We start from the raw sequence: 25237 nt of genomic DNA, 5'->3' as shown, positions 1-25237 counted from the left end.
TGCGGAGGGAATAGTTACACTGTTTGTATTCGGTCATGTTTCCGGTCACCTTTCACGCGAATGCTGCCATCAATCCATGGTTTCTGGTTTGGGAATGTTTTAATCGTTGCTATGGGAACGACATCTTCAACGCATGTTCTAATGAACTCGCTCACCGAATCAGCGTATTCGTCAATGTTGTTGTCTGACGCAATACGAAACATATACCAGTCCACGTGATGGAAGCAGTCTTGGAGTGTGGAATCAGATTGGTCGGACCAGCGTTGAACAGACCTCAGCGCGGGAGCTTCTTGTTTTAGTTTCTGTCTGTAGGCAGGGATCAACAAAATGGAGTCATGGTCAGCTTTTCCGAAAGGAGAGCGGGGCAGGGCCTTATATGTGTCGCGGAAGTTGGAATAGCAATGATCCAAGGTTTTTCCAGCCCTGATTGCGCAATCGATATGCTGATAAAATTGAGGGAGTCTTGTTTTCAGATTAGCCTTGTTAAAATCCCCAGCTACAATGAATGCAGCCTCCGGATATATGGATTCCAGTTTGCAAAGAGTCAAATAAAGTTCGTTCAGAGCCATCGATGTGTCTGCTTGGGGGGGAATATATACGGCTGTGATTATAATCGAAGAGAATTCCCTTGGTAGATAATGCGGTCGACATTTGATTGTGAGGAATTCTCAATCAGTTGAACAGAAGGACTTGACTTCCTGTATGTTGTTATGATAACACCACGTCACGTTAACCATGAAGCATACGCCCCCGCCCCTCTTCTTACCAGAAAGATGTTTGTTTCTGTCCGCGCGATGCGTGGAGAAACCAGCTGGCTGCACCGACTCCGATAGCGTCTCTCCAGTGAGCCATGTTTCCCGGGAAGCAAAGAACGTTACAGTTTCTGATGTCCCTCTGGGAATGCTACCCTTGCTCGGATTTCATCAACCTTGTTGTCAAGAGACTGGACATTGGCGAGAAGAATGCTAGGGAGTGGTGCACGATGTGCCCGTCTCCGGAGTCTGACCAGAAGACCGCTTCATTTCTTTTTCTTTTACGAAGTCGTTTTTTTGGGTCACCGGCTGGGATCCATTCCGTTGTCCTGGGTGAAAGGCAGAACACAGGATCCGCTTCGCAAAAGTCATATTCTTGGTCGTACTGATGGTGAGTTGACGCTGCTCTTATGTTCAGTAGTTCTTCTCGACTGTATGTAATGAAACCTAAGATGACCTGGGGTACCAATGTAAGAAATAACACGTAAAAAAACAAAAAACTGCATAGTTTCCTAGGAATGCGAAGCGAGGCGGCCATCTCTGTCGGCGCCGGAAGTACAAGTAACATGAGTAACATGAGTCTTCAATATTCCCAGGTAAGAAGTTTTAGGTTGTAGTTATTATAGGAATATTTCTCTCTATACAATTTGTATTTCATATACCTTTGACTATTGGATGTTCTTATAGGCACTTTAGTAGGTATGTCAGTGTAACAGTATAGCTTCCGTCCCTCTCCTCGCTCCTACCTGGGCTCGAACCAGGAACACATCAACAACAGCCACCCTCGAAGCAGCGTTACCCATGCAGAGCAAGGGGAACAACTACTCCAAGTCTCAGAGCAAGTGACGATTGAAACGCTATAAGCGCACACCCCGCTTAACGAGCTAGCCATTTCACATCGGTTACACCAGCCTAATCTCGGGTGTTGTTAGGCTTGAAGTCATAAACAGCTCAATGCTTGAAGCATTGTGAAGAGCTGCTGGCAAAACGCACAAAAGTGCTGTTTGAATGAATGCGTACTGAGCCTGCTGCTGCCTACCACCGCTTAGTCAGACTGCTCTATCAAATCATAAACTTAATTATAACATAATAACACACAGAAATACGAGCCTTATGTCATTAATATGGTCGAATCCGGAAACTATCATCTCGAAAACAAAACGTTTTTTCTTTCAGTGAAATACGGAACCGTTCCGTATTTTATCTAACGGGTGGCATCCATAAGTCTAAATATTCCCGTTACATTGCACAACCTTCAATGTTATGTCATAATTACGTAAAATTCTGGCAAATTAGTTTGCAACTGGCCAGGCGGCCCAAACTGTTGCCCTGACTCTGCGTGCAATGAACGCAAGAGAAGTGACACAATTTCACCTGGTTAATATTGCCTTTCTTTTAGCTAAATATGCAGGTTTAAAAATATGTATTGATTTTAAGAAAGGCATTGATGTTTATGGTTAGGTACAGTTGTGCAACGATTGTGCTTTTTTCGCAAATGCGCTTTTGTTAAATCATCCCCTGTTTGGCGAAGTTGGCTGTCTTTGTTAGGAAGAAATAATCTTCACACAGGCAGCCCAAACCGCTGCATAAACCGTGACTCTGTTGCAAGAGAAGTGACACATTTTCCCTAGTTAAAAGAAATTCATGTTAGCAGGCAATATTAACTAAATATGCAGGTTTAAAAATATATACTTGTGTATTGATTTTAAGAAAGGCATTGATGTTTATGGTTAGGTACACGTTGGAGCAACGACAGTCCTTTTTCGCGAATGCGCACCGCATCGATTATATGCAACGCAGGACACGCTAGATAAACTAGTAATATCATCAACCATGTGTAGTTAACTAGTGATTATGATTAATTGATTGTTTTTTATAAGATAAGTTTAATGCTAGCTAGCAACTTACCTTGGCTTCTTACTGCATTCGCGTAACAGGCAGTCTCCTCGTGGAGTGCAATGTAAAGCAGGTGGTTAGAGCGTTGAGCGTTAACCGTAAGGTTGCAAGATTGAATCCCCGAGCTGAACAAGGCAGTTAACCCACCATTCCTAGGCCGTCATTGAAAATAAGAATGTGTTCTTAACTGACTTGCCTAGTTAAATAAAGGTGTAAAAAAAAAAATACGGCCAAATTGTTGTCCAAAAATACCGATTTCCAATTGTTATGAAAACTTGAAATCGGCCCTAATTAAATCGGCCATCACATTTACATAAGAATTCAGACCCTTTACTCAGTAGTTTGTTGAAGCACCTTTGGCAGTGATTACAGCCTTAAGTTTTCTTGGGTGATGATGCTACAAACTTGGCACACCTGTACTTGGGGAATTTCTCCCATTCTTCTCTGCAGATCCTCTCAAGCTCTGTCAGGTTGGATGGGGAGTGTCGCTGCACAGCTATTTTCAGTTCTCTCCAGATGTTCGATCGGGTTCAAGTCCGGGCTCTGGCTGGGCCACTCAAGGACATTCAGACTTGTTATGTTGGCTGTGTGCTTATGGTCATTGTCCTGTTGGAAGGTGAAACTTCTCCCCAGTCTGAGGCCCTGAGCGCTCTGGAGCAGGTTTTCATCAAGGAACTCCCTGTACATTGCTCCGTTCATCTTTCCCTTGATCCTGACTAGTCTCCCAGTCCCTGCCGCTAAAAAACATCCCCACAGCATGATGCTGCCACCACCATGCTTCACCGATGATTGTGGACTACAGGAAAAGGAGGACCGAGCACTCCCCCATTCTCATCGACAGGGCTGTAGTGGAGCAGGTTGAGAGATTAAAGTTCCTTGATGTCCACATCACCTACAAACTAACATGGTCCAAGCACACCTCTTGTGAAGAGGGCACAACAAAACCTATTCCCCCCAGGAGACTGAAAAGATTTGGCATGGGTCCTCAGATCCTCAAAAGGTACAGCTGCACCATCGAGAGCATCTTGACTGGTTGCATCACTTCCTGGTATGGCAACTGCTCGGCCTCCGACCGCAAGGCACTACAGAGGGTAGTGCGTACAGCCCAGTACATCACTGGGGCCAAGCTTCCTGCCATCCAGGACCTCTATCCCAGGCGGTGTCAGAGGAAGGCCCTAAAAATTGTCAAAGGCTCCAGTCACCCTAGTCATAGACTGTTCTCTCTGCTACCGCACGGCAAGCGGTACTGGAGCACCAAGTCTCGGTCCAAGAAGCTTCTAAACAGCTTCTACCCCCAAGCCATAAGACTGCTGAACATCTAATCAAATGGCTACCCAGACTATTTGCATTACCCACCCCTTCTTTTACGCCGCTGCTACTCTCTATTATTATCTATGCATAGTCACTTTAATAACTCTACCTACATGTACATATTACCTCAATTATCTCGACTAACCGGTGCCCGCGCAAATTGAATCTGTACCGGTACCTCCTGTAAATGGTCTCGCTATTGTTATTTTACTGCTGCTCTTTAATTACTTGTTCCTTTTATTTCTTATTCTTATTCATAATTTTATTAACTGAATTGTTGGTTAGGGGCTTGTAAGTAAGCATTTCATTGTAAGGTCTACTACACCTGTTGTATTTGGCGCATGTGACTAATAACATTTGATTTGCCAGGTTTTTTCCAGTTTGGCATTCAGGCCACAGAGCTCAATCTTGATTTCATCAGACCAGAGAATCTTGTTTATCATGGTCTGAGAGTTCTTTAGGTGCCTTTTGGCAAACTCCAAACGGGCTGTCATGTAACTTTTACTGAAGAGTGGCTTCCATGATTGGTGGAGTGCTGCAGAGATGCTTATCCTTCTGCAAGGTTCTCCCATCTCCACAGAGGAACTCTGGAGCTCTGTTAGAGTGACCATTGGGTTCTTATTGTCCTTCTCCCCCAATTGCGCAAGTTGGTGGGGCAGCCAGCTCTAGGAAGAGTCTTTGTGGTTTCTAACTTCTTCCATTTAAAAATTATGGAGGCCACTGTGTTCTTAGGGACCTTCAAGCTGCATAAATGTTTTGGTCCCTTTCCCCAGATCTGCGCCTTGAAACAATCCTGTCTTGGAGCTTCCGTTAAAAGCGCAGAGAGCATCATGAAGAGCCTGGCCGTCCCTCTAAACTTTCAGCTCATACAAGGAGAAGGCTGATCAGAGATACAGCCAAGAGGCCCATGATCACTCTGGATGAACTGCAGAGATCTACAGCTGAGATCAGTCGTATATTGCACAAATCTGGCCTTTATGGAAGAGTGGCAAGAAGAAAGACATTTCTTAAAGATATCCATGAAAAGTGTCGTTTAAAGTTTGCCACAAGCCACCTGGGAGACACACCAAACATGTGGAAGAAGGTGCTCTGGTCAGATGAAACCAAAATTGAACTTTTTGGCAACAATGCAAAACGTTATGTTTGGCGTAAAAGCAACACAGCTCATCACCCTGAACACATCATCCCCACTGTCAAACATGGTGGTGGCAGCATCATGGTTTGGGCCTGCTTTTCTTCAGCAGGGACAGGGAAGATGGTTAAAATTGATGGGAAGATGGATGGAGCCAAATACAGGACCATTCTGAAAGAAAACCTGATGGAGTCTGCAAAAGACCTGAGACTGGGACGGAGATTTGTCTTCCAACAAGACAATGATCCAAAACATAAAGCAAAATCTACAATGGAATGGTTCAAAAATAAACATATCCAGGTGTTAGAATGTCCAGACCTGAATCCAATCGAGAATCTGTGGAAAGAACTGAAAACTGCTGTTCACAAATGCTCTCCATCCAACCTCACTGAGCTCGAGCTGTTTTGCAAGGAGGAATGGGAAAAAAAATTCGGTCTCTCGATGTGCAAAACTGATAGAGATATACCCCAAGCGACTTACAGATGTAATCGCAGCAAAAGGTGGCGCTACAAAGTATTAACTTAAGGGGGCTGAATAATTTTGCACACCCAATTTTTCAGTTTTTGATTTGTTAAAAAAGTTTGAAATATCCAATAAATGTCGTTCCACTTCATGATTGTGTCCCACTTGTTGTTGATTCTTCACAAAAAAATACAGTTTTATATCTTTATGTTTAAAGCCTGAAATGTGGCAAAAGGTCGCAAAGTTCAAGGGGGCCGAATACTTTCGCAAGGCACTGTAGGTTAATTAATGCAATAATGAGGCTGGTCGACCCCCCCACCCTTGAGTGTTGGACTGAGTAACCTAACCTTTACACAAATGCAGAGTACTATATATAGCTGACACTAACAATGCACAGTCGTGGTTGGTTCAACCCCCCTTATGCAGATCAAGGAGCATCTTAAGCCACTCTGGCTTCATCCTGCCGTTATCTGCATGTGGGTTGTTGTCTTACTGACTTTCCCAGATGCAAGGATGATTTTGAGACAATGAGGGATTGTTCTACTCCTAAGCTATCTCTAGTAAAACCCATTCTTGTCTCTGTAATCCAGTCTATAACCCATTTGTCCGCTCAAGCCATCTCCAGTGACCATACGCCCAGATTAGCTACAGGGAACTAGAGTGGAGCCCATGAATACACAGACACTAGCAGGACATAAATGTCTTACTATTAGTTAAATATCAATTGTTAACCATTAATATCAAATAAACCAGGTAAATACAGTGGGGCAAAAAAGTATTTAGTCAGCCACCAATTGTGCAAGTTCTCCCACTTAAAAAGATGAGAGAGGCCTGTAATTTTCATCATAGGTACACTTCAACTATGGCAGACAAAAGGAGAAAAAAACTGCTTAATGCTATATTTTCGCACGGACATATATCTCGCTTCGCCTCTTCCTCTCTGGATTCACTCACAAAGGGCTTTATCAGGATGCATTTAAATGGCTTCCTCTCCTTCAACTTCACTGATCTGAAAGAACAGGATAGGTGGAAAGAACATGGTGGCCACCTATAGGGCCATTTGCTTTCACCTGTCCAGTTCTTCTAGATCAATGCTTAATATAGTAAGGAGAAAATGAGAGGAAAGAAGGATGACACTTTGGACTACTAAGACAGATAGATCCCAACAATTCCAAACTAGACACTCACATGATGTTGTTGCTTTTGTGAAACCGGTCCACACTCTGACATCAGCTCTACTTTAGGATGCCGTAGACAAGTAACTTCTCTGAGACAAAGTAGTTCCACCGTTATATGCCTGTTGGAGAAAATATTGGAAACTTTTATATTTCAACACAGCAACTTGTTTAATTTGATACACTTACATATCTTTGTAATTCAGCAGCAGTTTGATTGTTTTATTACATACAGTGCATCTAAAATAATACATATACAGTATTTATCTAACAGCTGCTGAAAACTTACTTCCTTAGATGCCATCCTTTGCTGTCATCAAGGCAAAGGGTGGCTACTTTGAAGAATATAAAATATATTTTGATTTGATCACTTTTTTGGCTACTACATGATTCCATATGTGTTATTTCATAGTTTTGATGTCTTCACTATTATTCTAGACAATAGTAAAAATAGAGAAAAACCCTGGAATGAGTAGGTGTGTCCAAACTTTTGATTGGTACTGTACACACAAGAATGAACACAACTTTGAGTTTGCACTTTTGGGACTATTCCATTGGGCCATGCAGGCTTCGTCAAGCTGACCTCAAGCATTTTAAGGAATATGACATGTGTATTTGACCCAGTTCTGGAGATTTCTCTGCCAATGTTAAACTGCTGGCTGAAACTAGTTTTGACTGAAAAACACAGGTGTTATTGAACTGAATAGCCTTTCTGTCTTCTATGAAAGATATTGTTTTGTTTGTCATCCTTCAATGTAAGACTCTTTGGGAGGCTACCAGTGTTCTCCCCACAAAGAAGTGGACAACTCCCGTTCTTTCTGTGGCGATTTACAGTTAGGTCCATAATCATTGGTACCCTTGATAAAGATGACCATAAAAAGACTATAAATAAATAATACAAATACTGAGCTATATTGTATGTTCAACATTTTTTGGAAATTATTTTATACTAATACAACTGCACAGAGAAAGATATTTTGTTTAATAAAAAAAGATTGGGGTCAAAATGATTGGCACAACTGTTTTCAATACTCTAGCACCCTCCCATTGTGAGGATAACAACACTGAGCCTTTTGAGAGTGTTTAATGAGATTGGAGAACATGTTGGGAGGGATCTTAGACCATTCCTCCATACAGAATCTTTCAAGGTCCTTGATATCCTTTGTCTGCTCTTATCGACTGCCCTCTTCAATCCAATCTTATTAAACATTTTTAGAATGAGGCTTTGTGTCGCTATCCTCACAAGGGGAGGATGCTAGAGTATTGAAAAGAGGGGTGCCAATTACTTTGACCCCCTAAATTTGAAAAAATGTTGTATATCTTGTTAAACAAAAACTATTTCACTGAGCAATTGTATTAGTATAAAATATAATTTCCCCATTTTCTGCAACATGCAATATATCTCAGTATTTGCATTATTTATTTTATAGTCTTTTTTGCTCATCTTTATCAAGGGTTGCCAATAATTATGGACCTGACTTTTCTAAACCCCAAAAGACACCTATTATTCTCTCTGAACTCTGAATGTTTCTTAGTTACTAATTGTGTTAAATCTTTTGGAATTATAAGATAAAGTGTTACCGAAATTTGGTTTAGAACATCAAAGGACAGACCTTTTGCCACTGTCCTCTGTGACTCCACTCACGTCATTCTCAAATTCACTTCCCCTCCTATGCACTCATCACTGGCTGCAGAATAAATTGATAAATTGCCCTTTAAAAAAAGACTAAATACATACTTGATTGACTGATGAGATATTTTTTAAATCAGCATGAGCCTACATTGATTAGATAACAATGCATTTTCTACCTCCAATATAAAGCATAAGTTGAGTTTAATATCTATACAAAAACATAAATACAACATGCAACAATTTCATTGATTTACAGTTCATATGAGGAAATCAGTCAATGTAAATAAATTCATCAGGCCCTAATCTATGAATGTCACATGACTGGGAATACAGATATGCATCTGTTGGTCACAGATACCTTTAAAAAAAAAATGGGCCTCACAATGGACCTCAGGATCTCGTCACTGTATTTTTGCGCATTCAAATTGCCATTGTAGCTTATGTTCGACCATACTATTAACCCTACTGCCACAATGGGGCACTCTGTTCACAACGTTGACATCAGCAAACTGCTCACCCACACAACGCCATACACATGGTCTGCAGTTGTCAGGCCGGTTGGTTGGACGTACTGCTAAATTCTCTAAAACGACTTTGGAGGCGGCTTATGGTAGAGAAATTAACATTCAATTCTCAAGCAACAGCTCTGGTGTACATTCCTGCAGTCAGCATGCCAACATATTTTACTTCAGCTCATGAAACAAATCAAATCAAATCAAATCAAATGTATTTATATAGCCCTTCGTACATCAGCTGATATCTCAAAGTGCTGTACAGAAACCCAGCCTAAAACCCCAAACAGCAAGCAATGCAGGTGTAGAAGCACGGGACAAACACTTTATATTTTTCAGTGTATATATCTCTATCTATTGTCTCGTTTCCACTTTACATCAGAGACCGTAGGAGATTACGTACCGACATGTAGGTTATCCTTAAAATCTGCAAATCAAATCAAAGTTTACTTGTTACGTGCGCCGAATACAACAGGTGTAGTAGACGTTACGGTGAAATGCTTACTTACAGGCTCTAACCAATAGTGCAAAAAAGGTATTAGGTGAACAATAGGTAGGTAAAGAAATAAAACAACAGTTAAAAGACATATACAGTATATACAGTAGCGAGGCTATAAAAGTAGCGAGGATACATACAGACACCGGTTAGTCAGGCTGATTGAGGTAGTATGTACATGAATGTATAGTTAAAGTGACTATGCATATATGATAAACAGAGAGTAGCAACACTGTAAAAAGAAGGGTTGGGGGGCACACAATACAAATAGTCTGGGTAGCCATTTGATTACCTGATCAGGAGTATTATGGCTTGGGGGTAAAAACTGTTGAGAAGCCTTTTTGTCCTAGACTTGGCACTCTGGTAGTAGAGAGAACAGTTTAGGGCTGGGGTCTTTGACAATTTTTAGGGCCTTCCTCTGACACCGCCTGGTGTAGAGGTCCTGGATGGCAGGCAGCTTAGCCCCAGTGATGTACTGGGCCGTACGCACTACCCTCTGTAGTGCCTTGCGGTCAGAGGCCGAGCAATTGCCGTACCAGGCAGTGATGCAACCAGCTCTCGATGTTGCAGCTGGAGAACCTTTTGAGGATCTCAGGACCCATGCCATATCATTTTAGTTTCCTGAGGGGGAATAGGCTTTGTCGTGCCCTCTTCACAACTGTCTTGGTGTGTTTGGACCATTCTAGTTTGTTGATGAGATGGCAACTGAATTTTTCCTCTGTACTGGATTCAAGGTTCGTGCGTGCGTGCGTGCGTGCGTGCGTGTCTGTGCCAATGTTTGTGTTGCTTCACAGTCCCTGCTGTTCCAGGGACTGTACTGCTTGCATCTGTTACTTGATGTAGAATAGAGTTCCATGTAGTCATGGCTCTATGTAGTACTGTGCGACTCCCATAGTCTGTTCTGGACTTGTGGACAGTGAAGAGACCTCTGGTGGCATGTCTTGTGGGGTATGCATGGGTGTTCGAGCTGTGTGCCAGTAGTTTAGAAAGACAGCTTGGTGCATTCAACATGTCAATACCTCTCTTAACTAAAAGTAGTGATGAAGTCAACCTCTCCTCCACTTTCAGCCAGGAGAGATTGACATGCATATTTTTTGAGAGTGGCTAAATTAACATTTAATTCCTCAGAATGTACAGCAAAAAAACATCCTTCTACAGATCACTTTTGGACCACATGTCCACATGTTACTGTCATAACAATTACCAAACAGATGTCATAAACAGTCTCGACAGCTGGTTTCACCTTAAGGCAAATTACTTGACATTGTCATGCCACAAACCATGAATTTGTTTAGCCAGTTTTCCTAGCCAATAGGCTGATCTAAACATTGTGTGTCATGTCAGTGTAAAGTCAATTGTCATAACAATGACATAAATAACAGCATAAACAACATATTTGACCCAGGTATATTTTGCACTTGAGAGGGAAGGAAGCATTCAATGTTTGGATGAGGGAGTCCACCATGCACTTCCCATCAAAGACAAAAAAAGCCAGTCAAAATACAGCTTGTGAATAGCCCCCTCTGGGATCACCTGATAGCAATGCATCAGAGGTTGCCTGTAGGTACTGATTACAGTTGAAATTGAAAGGGTTAAAGTGCAGTAATACCATTGGTTAACAATCTTCAGTTATGACAAATAGGACTTTCTTATTTCTTAACTGCCTCTGAAGGTATAAATAAAGTTGTATTGAAGTGAATTGTGTAACCTTATACATACATACCTGTAGTAATGCCATAGCTCACTGTAACTGGTGACCAGGAAGATCCTCCCACCCATCTTGGCCTGTTCCTTCTCAAGTGCAAACACGTGTACGTCCTTTGAAGTAGAGGGCAGTCAAAACTACAGTTAGCTGAAAACAAATGTCTTTTTTTTTGTTGTTATTATGACACATGGAAGTGCAATGAAACACACACGTCACACAAAAGGGAACAAAGTCCTCCGGACATACAGTAGCCTGCTCACAGATCTGTTTGTGTCGTCTTGTCAAATCCTATGGTCAATGTCAAACATGACAGCACAAACCGATATGGCACCACGTTACTGCAGAGATGCTGGTGCGTACCTCTCTGCAACTCTGGGCAAAATTGATAGCCATACATTGACGGGGGAAGAGCTTCCATATGGAGGATGGCTGCCATGGCCGGGACAGCCTTGGTTTGAAGCGAGAGGACAAAGGCCACTTGCTGGAAGGACTGAGCTAGTTGTTCCACCTTCTTCAATCTGTTTCCCCAGTCAACCCTGTTCATCTTCTATGTGATGTAGGCTGCCACCAGTCATTTCTGCATGTAAGAAGAAAAAAACGTTTTTATTTGAATACTTTAATGTAGTTGTGTCAGTGTTTTTCATATCTAACTTTAACAATGATCAATACTGAAGGCATTACTATAGACCTATGGATCCATCTCTGATTTTGGATTCACAAGAATATGATTGTGAAGACCCATCATTATTAGGCCTAGCAGAGAATGGATGGGATGTGGCTGGAGAAATGTAGCTAGTGCCAACATTCAAACAGACACATTGGATGCAAGGACTGACAGGCCATGAGAATGACAAGATTGTTTTCGCGAAATTCATAATTTTGTTTACAAGCATTCAATTGTGTATGAATTGGTACTAATTAATTGTGTATTACAGCCTGATTTAAATCAGACTAGCCATACACACTACACATCTAGCCAGAGTTGAGTGTAATATGTACCAGTAATGTTTTTAATGCTAGTACCACTAAAATGTATATTAAGATGTCAAATCTGCTTAACGTTTGCTAAACTAAGCTAACGTTACAGAATTCGATTTACAGCAGGAACTGAATCTATGTACTTGCAGGAACCCGTGTTGAAAACGTTGTTTTGCTGCGACAAGTGACGTACTTTCAGTGCGCCACAAGTGTGCCTTACTATCCAAATAGTTGAGAACGTTCTACTTTTGTCTCATAAGCCGAATTCGTGCAATATGGCTATTACATATTACAAATGCATATAGCCCACCAATATGGAGCCACAAGTTACGTGTATTATTAATATTATTTTTTAGATGGGATCATATGAGTGGTGTGGAAACCGAACGCCCCCTTGCATTGGTTTTGATGGTGACGTAAAATAATATTGTTTACTCCGGAAGCTACTATTGGTTGGTTGCTGACTTGTTTGTAACAAAGAACTCCAGGAAGACATTCGCATACAAATTGGCTTTATAGAAGTGTGGCAATTTGCCCGGTCTGACCAAAACGACGATTTTTTCTTTTTTATATAATAACTGACATTTGTTTGAAATCGATTCTCAGAATACCATGTCAGTAGCAAACGATTTGAGTGCTGGGGACTGCATTGACGCCAGGCGGGGCGATGGACAAGAGTGAGATTCTTTGTTATCACAATGCATGCATTTTACGAAGTAGCCTAGCCAACCGTGGTAAAGTTGGTTTGAGTGTCGATATTTACCAGACAGTCGGGCCTTCAAATGTTATTAAATATAATTGTAATGAAATCAGGACATTCGGCTACATTGTTACTTGATCATCGTGTTGCGGTCCTTGTGGTCGTGGAGTCTGATGCCAAATTTGGCTTTGAAATGGATTCTTCAGCCCTTCCTTAAAGTAATCACCAATCTGATGATTCTGCAGGTGATAAGTAAGGGTACCACCTCATAGCTTCCACACAATCCACATGTCTGATCAGTAATTACTTTGATGAAAGTAGGAGGGAAGGATGCTCAAAAGTATTTCAACAGTTCACGTGTAACCTTACTCAAATCCCAGTCCGAGATCTGATTTACACAGAGTATCAGATTGGTGTATTGCTGTGATCTAACTAGTCCTGTGTGGCTCAGTTGTTAAGAGCTACCAATGACAAAGTCGTAGGTTCAATTCTCAGAGGGAACATACATAGACAAAAATGTAGGCTATGCAATCACTAGATTGCAAGGGACTTTGGGATGAAAGTGTCTGCTAAGTGGCATCTGTTTTATTATTTATTAGGTGCGAGGGCCCCTGTGGTGGCTCTGGGTCCATGCAGGTGGACGCCAAACCTCAGTCCCATTGCTTCAGGTACAGTCTCAGTTACCCCAGCATTGGGCAGTGTATCATCATCAACAACAAGAACTTTGACAGAAGAACAGGTATTATGTTTGTTCATTTGTAGACATCGGGTGATGTTTTTCCTTGTCTAGTCTATGTAACTAATATTTATGTTTTGTATTTGCATAAAGCTTGTTGTTCAGCTTCTTCCCAGTGGGTGAAACTAGTTGAAATTACATGATTATAACCTGATTCAATTCTCGGGCCGACTCTTTTCTCTGTACATATCAATGATTTCGCTCTTGCTGCGGGTGATTCTTTGATCCACCTCTACACAGACGACACTATTCTGTATACATCTGGCTCTTCTTTTGACATGGTGTTAAACCTACAAACGAGCTTCAATGCCATGCAACACTCATTCCGTGGCCTCCAACTGCTCTTAAATGCTAGTAAAATTAATTGCACGCTCTTCACCCGATCGCTACCCACCCGCCCAACTAGCATCACTACTCTGGACGGTTCTGATTTAGAATATGTGGACAACTATAAATACCTAGGTGTCTGGCTAGACTGTAAACTGTCCTTCCAGACTCACATTAAGCATCTCCAATCCAAAATTAAATCTAGAATCGGCTTCCTATTTCGCAACAAAGCATCCTTCACTCATGCTGCCAAACATACATTCGTCGCCAAACCCATTGGCTCCAGGTCATCTATAAGTCTTTGCTAGGTAAAGCCCCGCCTTATCTCAGCTCACTGGTCACCATAGCAACACCCACCCATAGCACGCGCTCAAGCAGGTATATTTCACAGGTCAACACCTCCTTTGGCTGCCTTTCCTGACAGTTCTCTGCTGCCAATGACTGGAAATATTTTTTTTAAAATAAATCACTGAAGTTGGAGACTTATATCTCCCTTACTAACTTTAAGTGTCCGCTGTCAGAGCAGTTTACTGATCGCTGCAGCTGTACACAGCCTCTCTGTAAATAGCCCATCCAACCAACTACCTACCTCATCCCCATATTTGTTTTTGTTTTCCTGAACATATATCTCTTGTGTAAATTTCTAAATTGTAATTACTTTGCCACTTTTGGCCTATTTATTGTCTTACCTCCTTACTCCATTTGCACACACAGATTTTTCTATTGTGTTATTGACTGTATGTTTGTTTATTCCATGTTTAACTCTGTGTTGTTGATTTTATCGAACTGCTTTGCTTTATCTTGGCCAGGTCACAGTTGTTAATGAGAACTTGTTCTCAACTGGCCTACCTGGTTAAATAAAGGTTAAATATTTTTTTATTATGTAAACTGGTTGTAATGACTTTACCTCACCCAGCTTTGTCTGCTGGTTTACTACTGTAAGAATATGTGTAAAGTCAGCGGTCTAAAGTACTGAAGTAAAAATACTTTAAAGTACTAAAGTAGTTTTTTGTACTATTCATATTTTATACAACTTTTACTTCACAACATTCCTAAAGAAAATAATGTACTTTTTACACCATACATTTTCCCTGACACCCTGGGGGCGGCAGGGTAGCCTAGTGGTTAGAGCGTTGGACTAGTAACCGAAAGGTTGCAAGTTCGAATCCCCGAGCTGACAAGGTACAAATCTGTCGTTCTGCCCCTGAACAGGCAGTTAACCCACTGTTCCTAGGCCGTCATTGAAAATAAGAATTTGTTCTTAACTGACTTGAAATAAAAACTTAAAATAAAGGTTAAAAAAAAGTATTAGTTACATTTTAATCCTTAGCAGAACAGGAAAATGGTCCAATCCACACACTTATTAAGAGAACATCCCTGGTCATCCCAACTGCCTCTGATCTGAAGGACTCACTACACACACATGCTTTTTTTGTAAATGATGTCTGACTGTTGTAGTGTGCCCCTACAAATAAAATGGCTCCATTGGGTTTGCTTAATTTAAGGAATTTGGTATTTTTTACTTTTGATACTTAAGTATATTTAAAAACAAAACTTTTTGACCTTTACTCATGTAGTATTTTACTGGGTGACTCACCTTTACTTGAGTAATGTTCTATGGAGGTATCTTTCCTTTTACTCAAGTATGACAATCGGGTACTTTTTCCACTACTGTGTAAAGGCTGTATGTACACAATGATGACACACATTGCATATCCAGAAAGCATATAGAATTAGTCTAATAACTTGACTTTGTTTTTAAAGGTATGAATGTACGCAATGGCACAGATGTGGATGCAGGCAATGTGATTAAGGTGTTTGGGAAACTGGGTTATAAGGTGAAGATTTACAATGACCAGACAGTGGACCAGATCAAGCATGTTTTAACCACAGGTAAGCATGTTCGGAAATCAGCACCACCACTGACAACCACTACAGAGATAGGTTTGTCTTCGTATGAAGATCATACACAGAAGACATTCAGTAAATTCAGTTTTAAAAGCAGCCCATTCACAATAAAAACCGGTAAAGGTACATGGTCTCCTGTACTTAAACTGAAAATCAACAATATGATGTTGCCACGATCAACAGGGTTAACCAAAGACATTGCAGATGAGCGGGATGCAAAACTATCCGCTCTCACACTATCTGCACTGTTGCACTTCATTCACTCACCTGCAACGTGATAGCTGTGTGAAAACAATGGTGGAGAAAATTAGTGTCTCGCTTCCCACTTCTTGTTGTTCTGGAAATCGTCCCAATACTGCTCGTCTACCTTTTAAAGGGGCAATCCGCAGTTGAAACAATAACAAAACCCACCCCACCATGTTTTGGTAAAAAGCTGAGAGATGAGGCTGAAAAAATGTAACCATTTTCAAACTCATAGACAGGACTGACCATCCATGATATCAACATTTTAGTTTTAACCATGTTTTAAAATGCTGTACAGTGTTTGTTTACATTTACTTTGTTTACAAACATTGGAGTAATGCAAGCTTATATTTTGGGTTCTGATGGTGTACAACAGTTTAACTAAGAGTACATCAATTCTTTCCAAAAATTTATGTAGCAACAGCAGATTTCTCCTTTAAAGTGTCTTGTCAATTCTGTGAAGGACCAATCTAAAACTTGATGTTGTGTTTCCAGCCTCCAAGGAGGACCACAGCTGCTCCGCCTCGTTCGTGTGTGTCCTGCTGAGTCACGGGGACGATAGTGTGTTCTTCGGGACGGATGCCTCCATCGAGCTCAAGAGCCTCACCAGCCTGTTCCGGGGCGACCGCTGCAACTCGTTGGTGGGCAAGCCCAAACTCTTCTTCATTCAGGTACTGTGGCCATCACGTGTATTCCTAGATCCGACTTTTAAAACTACACAGTAGCAGATTTACAAAGCCGTTGCACCTGTTTGGGGTTTTTGTTTTATAGATGGAATTAAAGTGAAACAAAAGCACTAGAACAACCATATGAAGTTAAGGTTAAACAAAGGTATAATATAGAGGTTAATTGAATCCCCTACTGACAAAACAGGTCAGTCTCGTCCAAAGTCAAATCAAATCTTATTAGTCACATGCTCCGAATACAACAGGTGTAGACCTTACAGTGAAATGCTTACTTACGAGCCCATAACCAACAATGCAGTTTAACTATAGCGAGACTATATACAGGGAGGTACCGGTACAGAGTCATGTACCATGTCATGTCATGTACATGTGTTAGTTGAGGTAATATGGAAATGTAGGTAGAGTTATTGAAGTGACTATGCATAGATGATAACAGAGAGTAGCAGCGGTATAAAAGAGAGGGGGTACTATGCAAATAGTCTGGATAGCCATTTGATTAGGTGTTCAGGAGTCTTTTGGCTTGGGGGTAGAAGCTGTTTAGAAGCCTCTTGGACCTAGACTTGGCGCTCCAGTACCGCTTGCCGTGCGGTAGCAGAGAGAAGAGTCTATGACTAGGGTGGCTGGAGTCTTTGACAATTTGTAGAGCATTCCTCTGACACCGCCTGGTATAGAGGTCCTGGATAGCAAGAAGCTTGGCCCCAGTGATGTACTGGGCTGTACGCACTACCCTCTGTAGTGCCTTGCGGTCGGAGGCCGAGCAGTTGCCATTACCAGTCAGTGATGCAACCGGTCAGTCATGCTCTTGATGGTGCAGCTGTAGAACTTTTTGAGGACTCCTTGCCAAATATTGCCAAATATCTCCTGAGGGGGAATAGGTTTTGTCGTGCCCTCTTCACGACTGTCTTGGTGTGCTTGGACCATGCTAGTGTCATGACGTTGCCCTCTTTGGACACCGCGAGCACCATCCCCCTACCACGGCACCATCTCTCTCTGTCTCCTCCAACCAGGCTGCTGTGGTCAGAGAGGTCCTAAATTCCTGGAGGAAATTTTCTCCTCATGGCCACAGTATAGAGAGAGAGTGAGTTTCATAGAGAGAACAAAGGAATTTCTTCCACCTCACAGAACTGGAGAACTGAACAACATTTATGTTCTGGAGAAGGTATAAAAGATCGGTGAAGAATCCAGCTACGAACTGGTCCATTTGGTACAATTTTGTGAAACTCATGGGAGGCATTACCATAACGCTGTTTATACAATAGCCTCAGTTATGAGGATAACATCTAATTGTTGTATAAGATGAATGAGTGAGGATGATACTCTTTGTGAAATTGTGTAATGTGATTTTGGAAACTAAATCAGAGGACCGCCCATCAGCACAGATATGGTCTGGCGTTCTGGGACAGGCCCTTTTCTGCTCTTCCGAATAAAACCCCCACCTGGGTTTTCTATCACCAGACCAGCTTACCTAGAGGGCCAAGGTTTGAGAGGAGACCATAAACCTGAGTATAAGCTAAGGTTTGAGTAGATGGCTGAATCTTTTAACCATACCACATGGTTAAACTCTTAGACTATCAGAATAAGAACAAGTCTTTGGTATTAATTACTAGTCTGCAGCTAGGAATTCGGTATCATTGAACGCGAAGACAGACAACCGCCGAAACATCTATTCTATAACGACATGAATGAATGTCACTCTGAACTATCCATCCTAACCACAACAGAGAGAGAGAGCGGACAAACTCTTCCAACAGAAACAAACTTTTCACCAGAGATCCAGACGACACATTGAGCGTAAATATATATTTTGATTGCAATTATTCCAGAATGAGTGAGCGTTCATGTGCAAAGGATTAGCATTTCAATTCTTATAATTATCAACTTTGTAGTGTCTCATCTCAGTTGACCCCCACTTCCCTTTTTGTCCACCAAGCCGCGATGCCGGTTTAACCCACTAGGGCACATCCACTATCATTTCCTTGTAACCATATCTACTGTTTGTTATGCATTTCTGTGAGTACTTAGTAAATAAATATTTTATTAAGACAATTGATGTATGGATGACTCATAGTGAAGACCGGGTTCGTGCAGATAACCAACAATTTACGACGTTTGGAATGAGACTGACGTGAGGTAAATAATAATTCATTAATTCGAAGACTAATTGATCAGATATTAAAATATCTGACAGTTATATTAGGAAAATTATAACTTTGTAATCTGAATATTTTCCTTGGTGCCCAGACTTCCTAGTTAATTACAGTTACATGATTAATCAGTTTAATCGGGTAATAATAATTACAGAGTTATTTGATAAATAAGTCTACACTTTTAATGATGCCAAAGACATGACACTAGTTTGTTGGTGATGTGGACACCATGGAACTTGAGTCTCTCAACCTGCTCCACTGCAGCCCAATTGATGAGAATGGGGGCTTGCTCAGTCCTCCTTTTTCCTGTAGTCCACAATCATCTCCTTTGTCCTGATCACAGAGGGAGATGTTGTTGTCCTGGCACCACAGGACCCGGTCGCTGACCTCCTCCCTATAGGCTGTCTCGTTGTTGTCGGTGATCAATTATATCACTGTTGGGTTTTCAACTTAATGATGTCGTTGGAGTTGTGCCTGTCCATGCAGTCATGAGTTAACAGGGAGTACAGGAGGGGACTGAGCAGCACCCCTGAGGGGCCCCTGTGTTGAGAATCAGCGTGGCTGATGTGTTGTTACCTACCCTTACCACCTGAGGGAGGCCCGTGAGAAAGTCCAGGTTCCAGTTGCAGAGGGAGGTGTTTAGTCTCGGAGTCCTTAGCTTATTGATGAGCTTTGAGGGCACTATGGTGTTGAACGCTGAGCTGAACCCTGAACACATAGGTGTTCCTTTGGTCTAGGTTGGAAAGGGCAGTGTGGAGTGCAATAGAGATTCATCATCTGTGGATCTATTGGGGCGGTATGCAAATTTGAGTGGGTCTAGGGTTTCTGGAATAACGGTGTTGATGTGAGCCATGACCAGCCTTTCTAGAGCACTTCATGGCTACAGACGAGTGCTACGGGTTGGTAGTCATTTAGGCAGGTTACCTCAGTGTTCTTGGGCACGGGCACTATGGTGGTCTGCTTAAAACATGTTGGTATTACAGACTGACAGGGAGAGGTTGAAAATGTCAGTGAAGACACTTGCCAGTTGGTCAGCGCATGCTCGCAGTACATGTCCTGGTAATCCGTCTGCCCTTGCGGCCTTGTGAATGTTGACCTGTTTAAAGGTTTTACTCACATTGGCTGCGGAGAGCGGGATCATACAGTCTTCCCAAACAGCTGGTGCTCTCATGCATGTTTCAGAGTTATTTGCCTCAAAACGAGCATGGAAGTAGTTTAGCTCGTCTGGTAGGCTTGTGTTGCTGGGCAGCTCTCGGGTGTGCTTCCCTTTGTAGTCTGTAATGGTTTGCAAGCCCTGCCACGTCTGACAAGCGTTAGAGCCGGATAGTACGATTCGGAAGTCAAGAGGTGAGAGATGATTCAAAAGTTAGCCTGTGCGTTTGTGTGTGTGTGTGACTGTGACTATGTCTGCTGTTTCCCTGTGTGTGTGACATGCAGGCTTGCAGAGGTACTGATCTGGACGTGGGCATCGAGGCAGACAGCAGTTCAGACGGGAGCTCGACCAGGATCCCTGTGGAAGCAGACTTCCTCTATGCCTACTCCACAGCTCCAGGTCCAAGACATGTTCCAAAGCCACACACACATACATAGAAGCACTCTCCAGTCAAGTTGCCTTGTTTCCATGAGGTATGCACAGATCTATAAGTAGTTGGATCTGTGAAAGCAAGGCTACCACCCTCTTACTTCTACCAATCCATCCAATTAAGATCTGTTATTATCTCAAGCAAGGATGCATTTTCTGAATTATTCAAACCAGGCCCTTGACTCTTATGCACTCTCACACGTCTTCCCACAGGCTACTACTCGTGGAGGAACACTCAGACTGGCTCCTGGTTCATCCAATCGCTGTGTGAGATGATTGGCAAGTACAGCAAAGAGCTGGAGGTCCAACACATCCTGACCCGGGTCAACCACAAAGTGGCGACAGAGTTTGAGTCTGCGTCAAACTCTCCTGGTTTCGATGCCAAGAAGCAGATCCCCTGCATCGTATCAATGCTGACCAAAGAGATGTACTTTACACCATGATAGGAGAAAGGTGTGAAGAAGCTCTTCATTTGCCTGGTCCCAGATCGATTTTAGCTGTCTCGCCAACAGCTATTGTCACTGTTATAGAAGTTGGCAAGAGAGGAAAAACAGACCTGGGATCAGGCTAGCTTCTATCTGAGTGAGGGCAATAGATGTGTGTTTTGGTTGTGGATTGTAATTAGCTGAATTTTTAACACCACTGCTCAATCACTCTGGATCAAGTTGGACTTGGTTTAAACTTGTAGGCCTAAGTATCACATTTTATGTTGGAGGTTGAAACCTCTGTCATGCTTTCATCCTGATGTTATGCACAGAGAAGTTGACTTTTCTTCAGGGTTGGGGTCAGTTCACGCTTCAATTCCGTCAACTGAGGAAGTGAAAAATTGAATTGAGTTTGAGTTTATTTTTATTTTTACAGGGACAGTGCACATTAATCAACATTTCAGTAAAAGTGCCGGTTTTAGCCAACCGGCTAATTTTCAACCGCAGTCCCTGGGCAGGTTATTAAAAGCAATTACAATATAGACAATAGCAACATAGAACAAGCAAGACATAGCATACAGACAGAGCAACATAGGACAAGCAAGACGTAGCATACAGACAGAGCAGCATAAAACAAAAAGCAGCAAGACAAAATTCATAAAAGCAACAAAGTGTTTCCACACCTCACAAGCTACAGACAACAGACAACATGGAGTGGCAACACACAGCTAGGGACCATGTTCACAAATCTGATTGACCTTTAGCCATGTCTTCAAGCATTTTGTGAAAGTGTGATATGTGGTGCAGTTATGTGTGTCTGATGGCAGTGTATTCCAGACATGGGAAGCTCTCACAGAGAATGCAGATTTACTAAAGGTGCTTTTCCTTAGGGGAACTATACAGTCACCTCTCATGGCAGACCTTGTGGATCTGCTGCCATATGTCTGGGTTTTCTGTTTAACAAAAATATTGAGTGGAGGGGGAGCTAGGCCATTGAGGATCTTGAATACAAGACATGCGTCGGTGTATTGCACAAGATTTTCCCAACTCAAGAGCTCATGCTTTCTAAGGATGTGACAATGATGATGGCTATTGGGCTTCCTATCAAGCACTTTGAGAGCCTGTTTGTAGACAGACTGAATAGGTTTTAATGTTGTACAGCAAGCTTGGGCCCAACTAGTCAAGCAGTATGTTAAGTGGGGGAGTATCATAGATTTGAAGTACAGTTTTGCTACCTCTGTAGTCAAACAATTTCGTATAAATCGGAAATTAGCTAGGTTGAATTTGGTTATTTGAATTACCTTTTTCACATGCTTTTTAAAAGAGAGGTTGGAATCAAGTATGATGCCAAGGTACTTAAAATCGGATACCACCTGGAGCTTCTCCCCTGACACATAGACATCTGGCTCAGTAGCATCTGTTGCCCTCTTTGTGAAGAACATGCAAACAGTTTTTTTCACATTGAGATGCAAACACGAGTCACTGAGCCACTTTGTAACCTGGACCATTACAGTAGTGAGTTCTTGTGCAGCTTGTTGTTTGCTCTTTGCATGCACATATATCACTGTATCATCTGCATACATTTGAACTTCAGACCCAGTACAGACAGAAGGCAGATCATTAATGTACAGGCTGAACAGGAGGGGCCCCAGTATTGACCCTTGGGGCACGCCCACATCATAGCTACGAGTGGGCGACAGCTCATTGCTCACTGACACACTGAGTTCTGCCTTCAAGGTATGATTTCATCCATCTCAAGGCATCAGGGGAAAAGTTGAACTTGGACAATTTTGTGATGAGAATCTCATGGTTAACAGTATCAAAAGCCTTCCTTAGGTCCAGAAACACAGCCCCAACAGCACCCCCTTTGTCCATCTTGGACTTCACATTTTCCAGAAGAAAGCAGTTGGCCATTTCTGTGGAGTGTTTCGCTCTGAAGCCAAACTGCATGGAGTGTAATGTGAAGGGGCTGTTGTTGAGGTGGGCAATCAGTTGTTCTGCTACACACTTTTCAACAACCTTTGACACCACAGGTAATATACTAATGGGCCTGTAGTTACTCACGTTAGCAGGGTCTCCTGATTTAAAGATGGCCGTTATTATGGCCGACTTCCATACCCTTGGAAACACACCGAGACCAATAGATGTGTTGGTGACCTTAGTAATGGGGCCAATGAGTGACTCTTTGTAGTTTTTAAGAAAGGTAGAGTCCATCCCAAACACATCTTTGGCTTTAGAGTTCTTTAGTGAGCTAATCACCTTGTTCACCTTTGACTCAGAAACCTCCCTTATGATGAAGACAGGTTGAGTGTCATTCACTAGCACTGAGCCCAAGAAACAAGTGGAGGGGTTCTGTGTCAGTACCCTGACAGAGTCAATAAAGTAGGAATTGAAGGCTATTGCTATTTCGACTGCATCCTGTGTTAGATTGTTATTCACCATGATTTCTAGTCTTTTTGCAGTGTTACTATGGTCTTTCCCTGTTAACTTTTTTAGATTCTCCCATATCAATTTAGAATTTCCCTTTGCTTCACCAATTATGTTAATAAAAAAGTTTGCCTTGGCCTGTCTGATTTCTTTCATCACCTTATTTCTCAACATGGTAAACCTACGTCTGTCATGCTCTAATTTAGATTTTAGGGCTATTTTTAGAGCATAATCTCGTTCTTTCATCAATTTCCAGATTTCTCCAATTAACTTCCTAAATGTACTGATTGATTTGAAAGTTGAATTGACCCCAACCCTGTTTCTTACTGAAGGATCCCTTTTGTGTTAAGTTTAACAGATGATGTATATAAAGTTGGGAGTAGATTGCAGGTGTAGTGTGTTGTAATCAAATCATGGATGTGCAACTCGTCTACAAGCACCAGCAATTCTCCCTCCTCAGGTTTCTCATACAGTTTTATTTAAACATTTTATTTGATTATTTTTACCATGTCTAGAACTACACATACATTTTGTTGGATACTTGAATGAGTAGTCAAAGTGCATTCCTCAAGGGATTATGTTACGTTTGTCTTTTGTGTTGGTTTAAAATGTTTATATATATTTTTTAAATTGCAGGATATTGTTTAGGTCCATATAGTTGTACTGTGAAAGAAACTATCCTGTAAAAAAATGTATTCTCCAGAAATAAGACTTGCTTCCCTTTCACCTTCCTTCTTGAAATCAGTGTCTCTTTCAGTCGGCTCCAAACAGTCAATTGCAAGCTCTTCCTGACAGGAACATGACCAAATGCTTATTCCATTTGTAGGTTAAAAACATTTGCTCCTGTCCTGGCATAAACGAGTGTGTGGTATGCCGGTAGGATGTGTATGATGATAGTAGAGAGGATGTGTCCTCTCTAACTTGGAAGATACATTTTGCCTACATATTAAAGGCCCAGTTGTAGAAGCACTACTAGACAGTAGGCTTAAAGGTGCACTCCGGTAGTGATGCGTGGAATCAGCTGTTTGTTTAACCACACCCGCCCTCAATTGCTAATAACCCACCTGCAACTGTCTGTCTATGTGATGAAATGAAAATGCAGTGCAAAATTTACACATGACATCAGTTTGATGGAAATTAAAAGCTGTGAAAATGACCTAACATGTTTCTGATAAAATTTCAGGTCTGCTAAATCATATTTCTCCACTCCTGTTCCTGAGTCAAAATGTACGTTGGTGTATAATTTTACTGCAAGAACTGCTTAATTCTGCAGGAGTTAATTACATGATTAAATATTTTAAATAATCATAATGGTGCCAGAGGAGATGGCTGCCATTTTACGGGCTTTTAACCAATTGTGCTGTTTTGTGTGGGGTTTTTTCACGTTATTTGTAACTTATTTTGTACATAATGTTTTTGCCACCGTCTGTTATGACCAAAATGAGCTTCTGGACATCAGAACAGCGATTACTCACCTCGAACTGGACAAATGTTTTTTCTTTAACGAGTCAGACGCAAAGCATTTACTCCAGATACCCGACCAGGCAGATACAGGGGACGCAGGTCCAAATTTTGAGAATTTGTCTGTAAGTGGGTAACCCTTCTCTACCATCTGTACTATTGGCCAACGTGCAATCATTGAATAATACACTAGATGAGCTCCGTTCAAGACAACAACCCCAAGTAATAAATATGGGCCAAATGAACTCTCACCAGAATCGGCCCAAACCCCAAGTAATATATACATTTGGGCCAGATAACTCGCACTGGAATCGCCCGAGCTCAATCCCCGCATCCTAGCCATAAGTAATACTGCCGAAGGCGGCCCAGACTCGGGCAACATGACGTCAGCCGAGTGCCCCGACTCTCAGCCAGAATCAGCCCAGATCCACTGTGCTAGCTGGGTAGGACCCTCAAGAGTTAACCAATCCTGTGAAGGGGTTAGGCAACTCAGGTGTCTATACGTCAAGAGCAAAATTAGATAAGACGGAAGTTTATGAAGTA

The 25237-nt window shown here is 41.9% G+C and overlaps 1 protein-coding gene across 2 annotated transcripts; it reads left to right on the top strand.

The window, feature by feature from the left end:
- The first annotated feature begins 12347 nt into the window (after nucleotides 1–12347).
- Nucleotides 12348–21159, top strand: LOC109894209 (caspase-3-like). Of its 2 annotated transcripts, none has more exons than XM_020487500.2 (6): nucleotides 12348–12729; nucleotides 13352–13491; nucleotides 15580–15708; nucleotides 16462–16637; nucleotides 20237–20351; nucleotides 20595–21159. In XM_020487500.2, the coding sequence occupies exons 1-6, from the start codon at nucleotides 12665–12667 to the stop codon at nucleotides 20822–20824; spliced, it is 855 nt and encodes a 284-aa protein (XP_020343089.1). In that variant the 5' UTR covers nucleotides 12348–12664; the 3' UTR covers nucleotides 20825–21159. The 2 variants fall into 2 exon arrangements, with proteins under 2 accessions (XP_020343089.1, XP_031684367.1); XM_031828507.1 differs by lacking the exon at nucleotides 12348–12729 and adding an exon at nucleotides 12751–13004.
- Nucleotides 21160–25237: the final 4078 nt, after the last annotated feature.

This window comes from Oncorhynchus kisutch, linkage group LG7, assembly GCF_002021735.2.
Source record: "Oncorhynchus kisutch isolate 150728-3 linkage group LG7, Okis_V2, whole genome shotgun sequence".
NCBI lineage: Eukaryota > Metazoa > Chordata > Actinopteri > Salmoniformes > Salmonidae > Oncorhynchus > Oncorhynchus kisutch.
This window is presented reverse-complemented; position numbering and strand designations above follow the sequence as displayed.

Coding starts and splice junctions, on each gene's coding strand:
- LOC109894209 (XM_020487500.2), top strand. CDS start 12,665: ATGTCAGTAGCAAACGATTTGAGTGCTGGGGACTGCATTGACGCCAGG. Junction 13,492..15,579: donor GAACTTTGACAGAAGAACAG/GTATTATGTTTG, acceptor TTGTTTTTAAAG/GTATGAATGTACGCAATGGC. Junction 16,638..20,236: donor CCAAACTCTTCTTCATTCAG/GTACTGTGGCCA, acceptor TGTGACATGCAG/GCTTGCAGAGGTACTGATCT.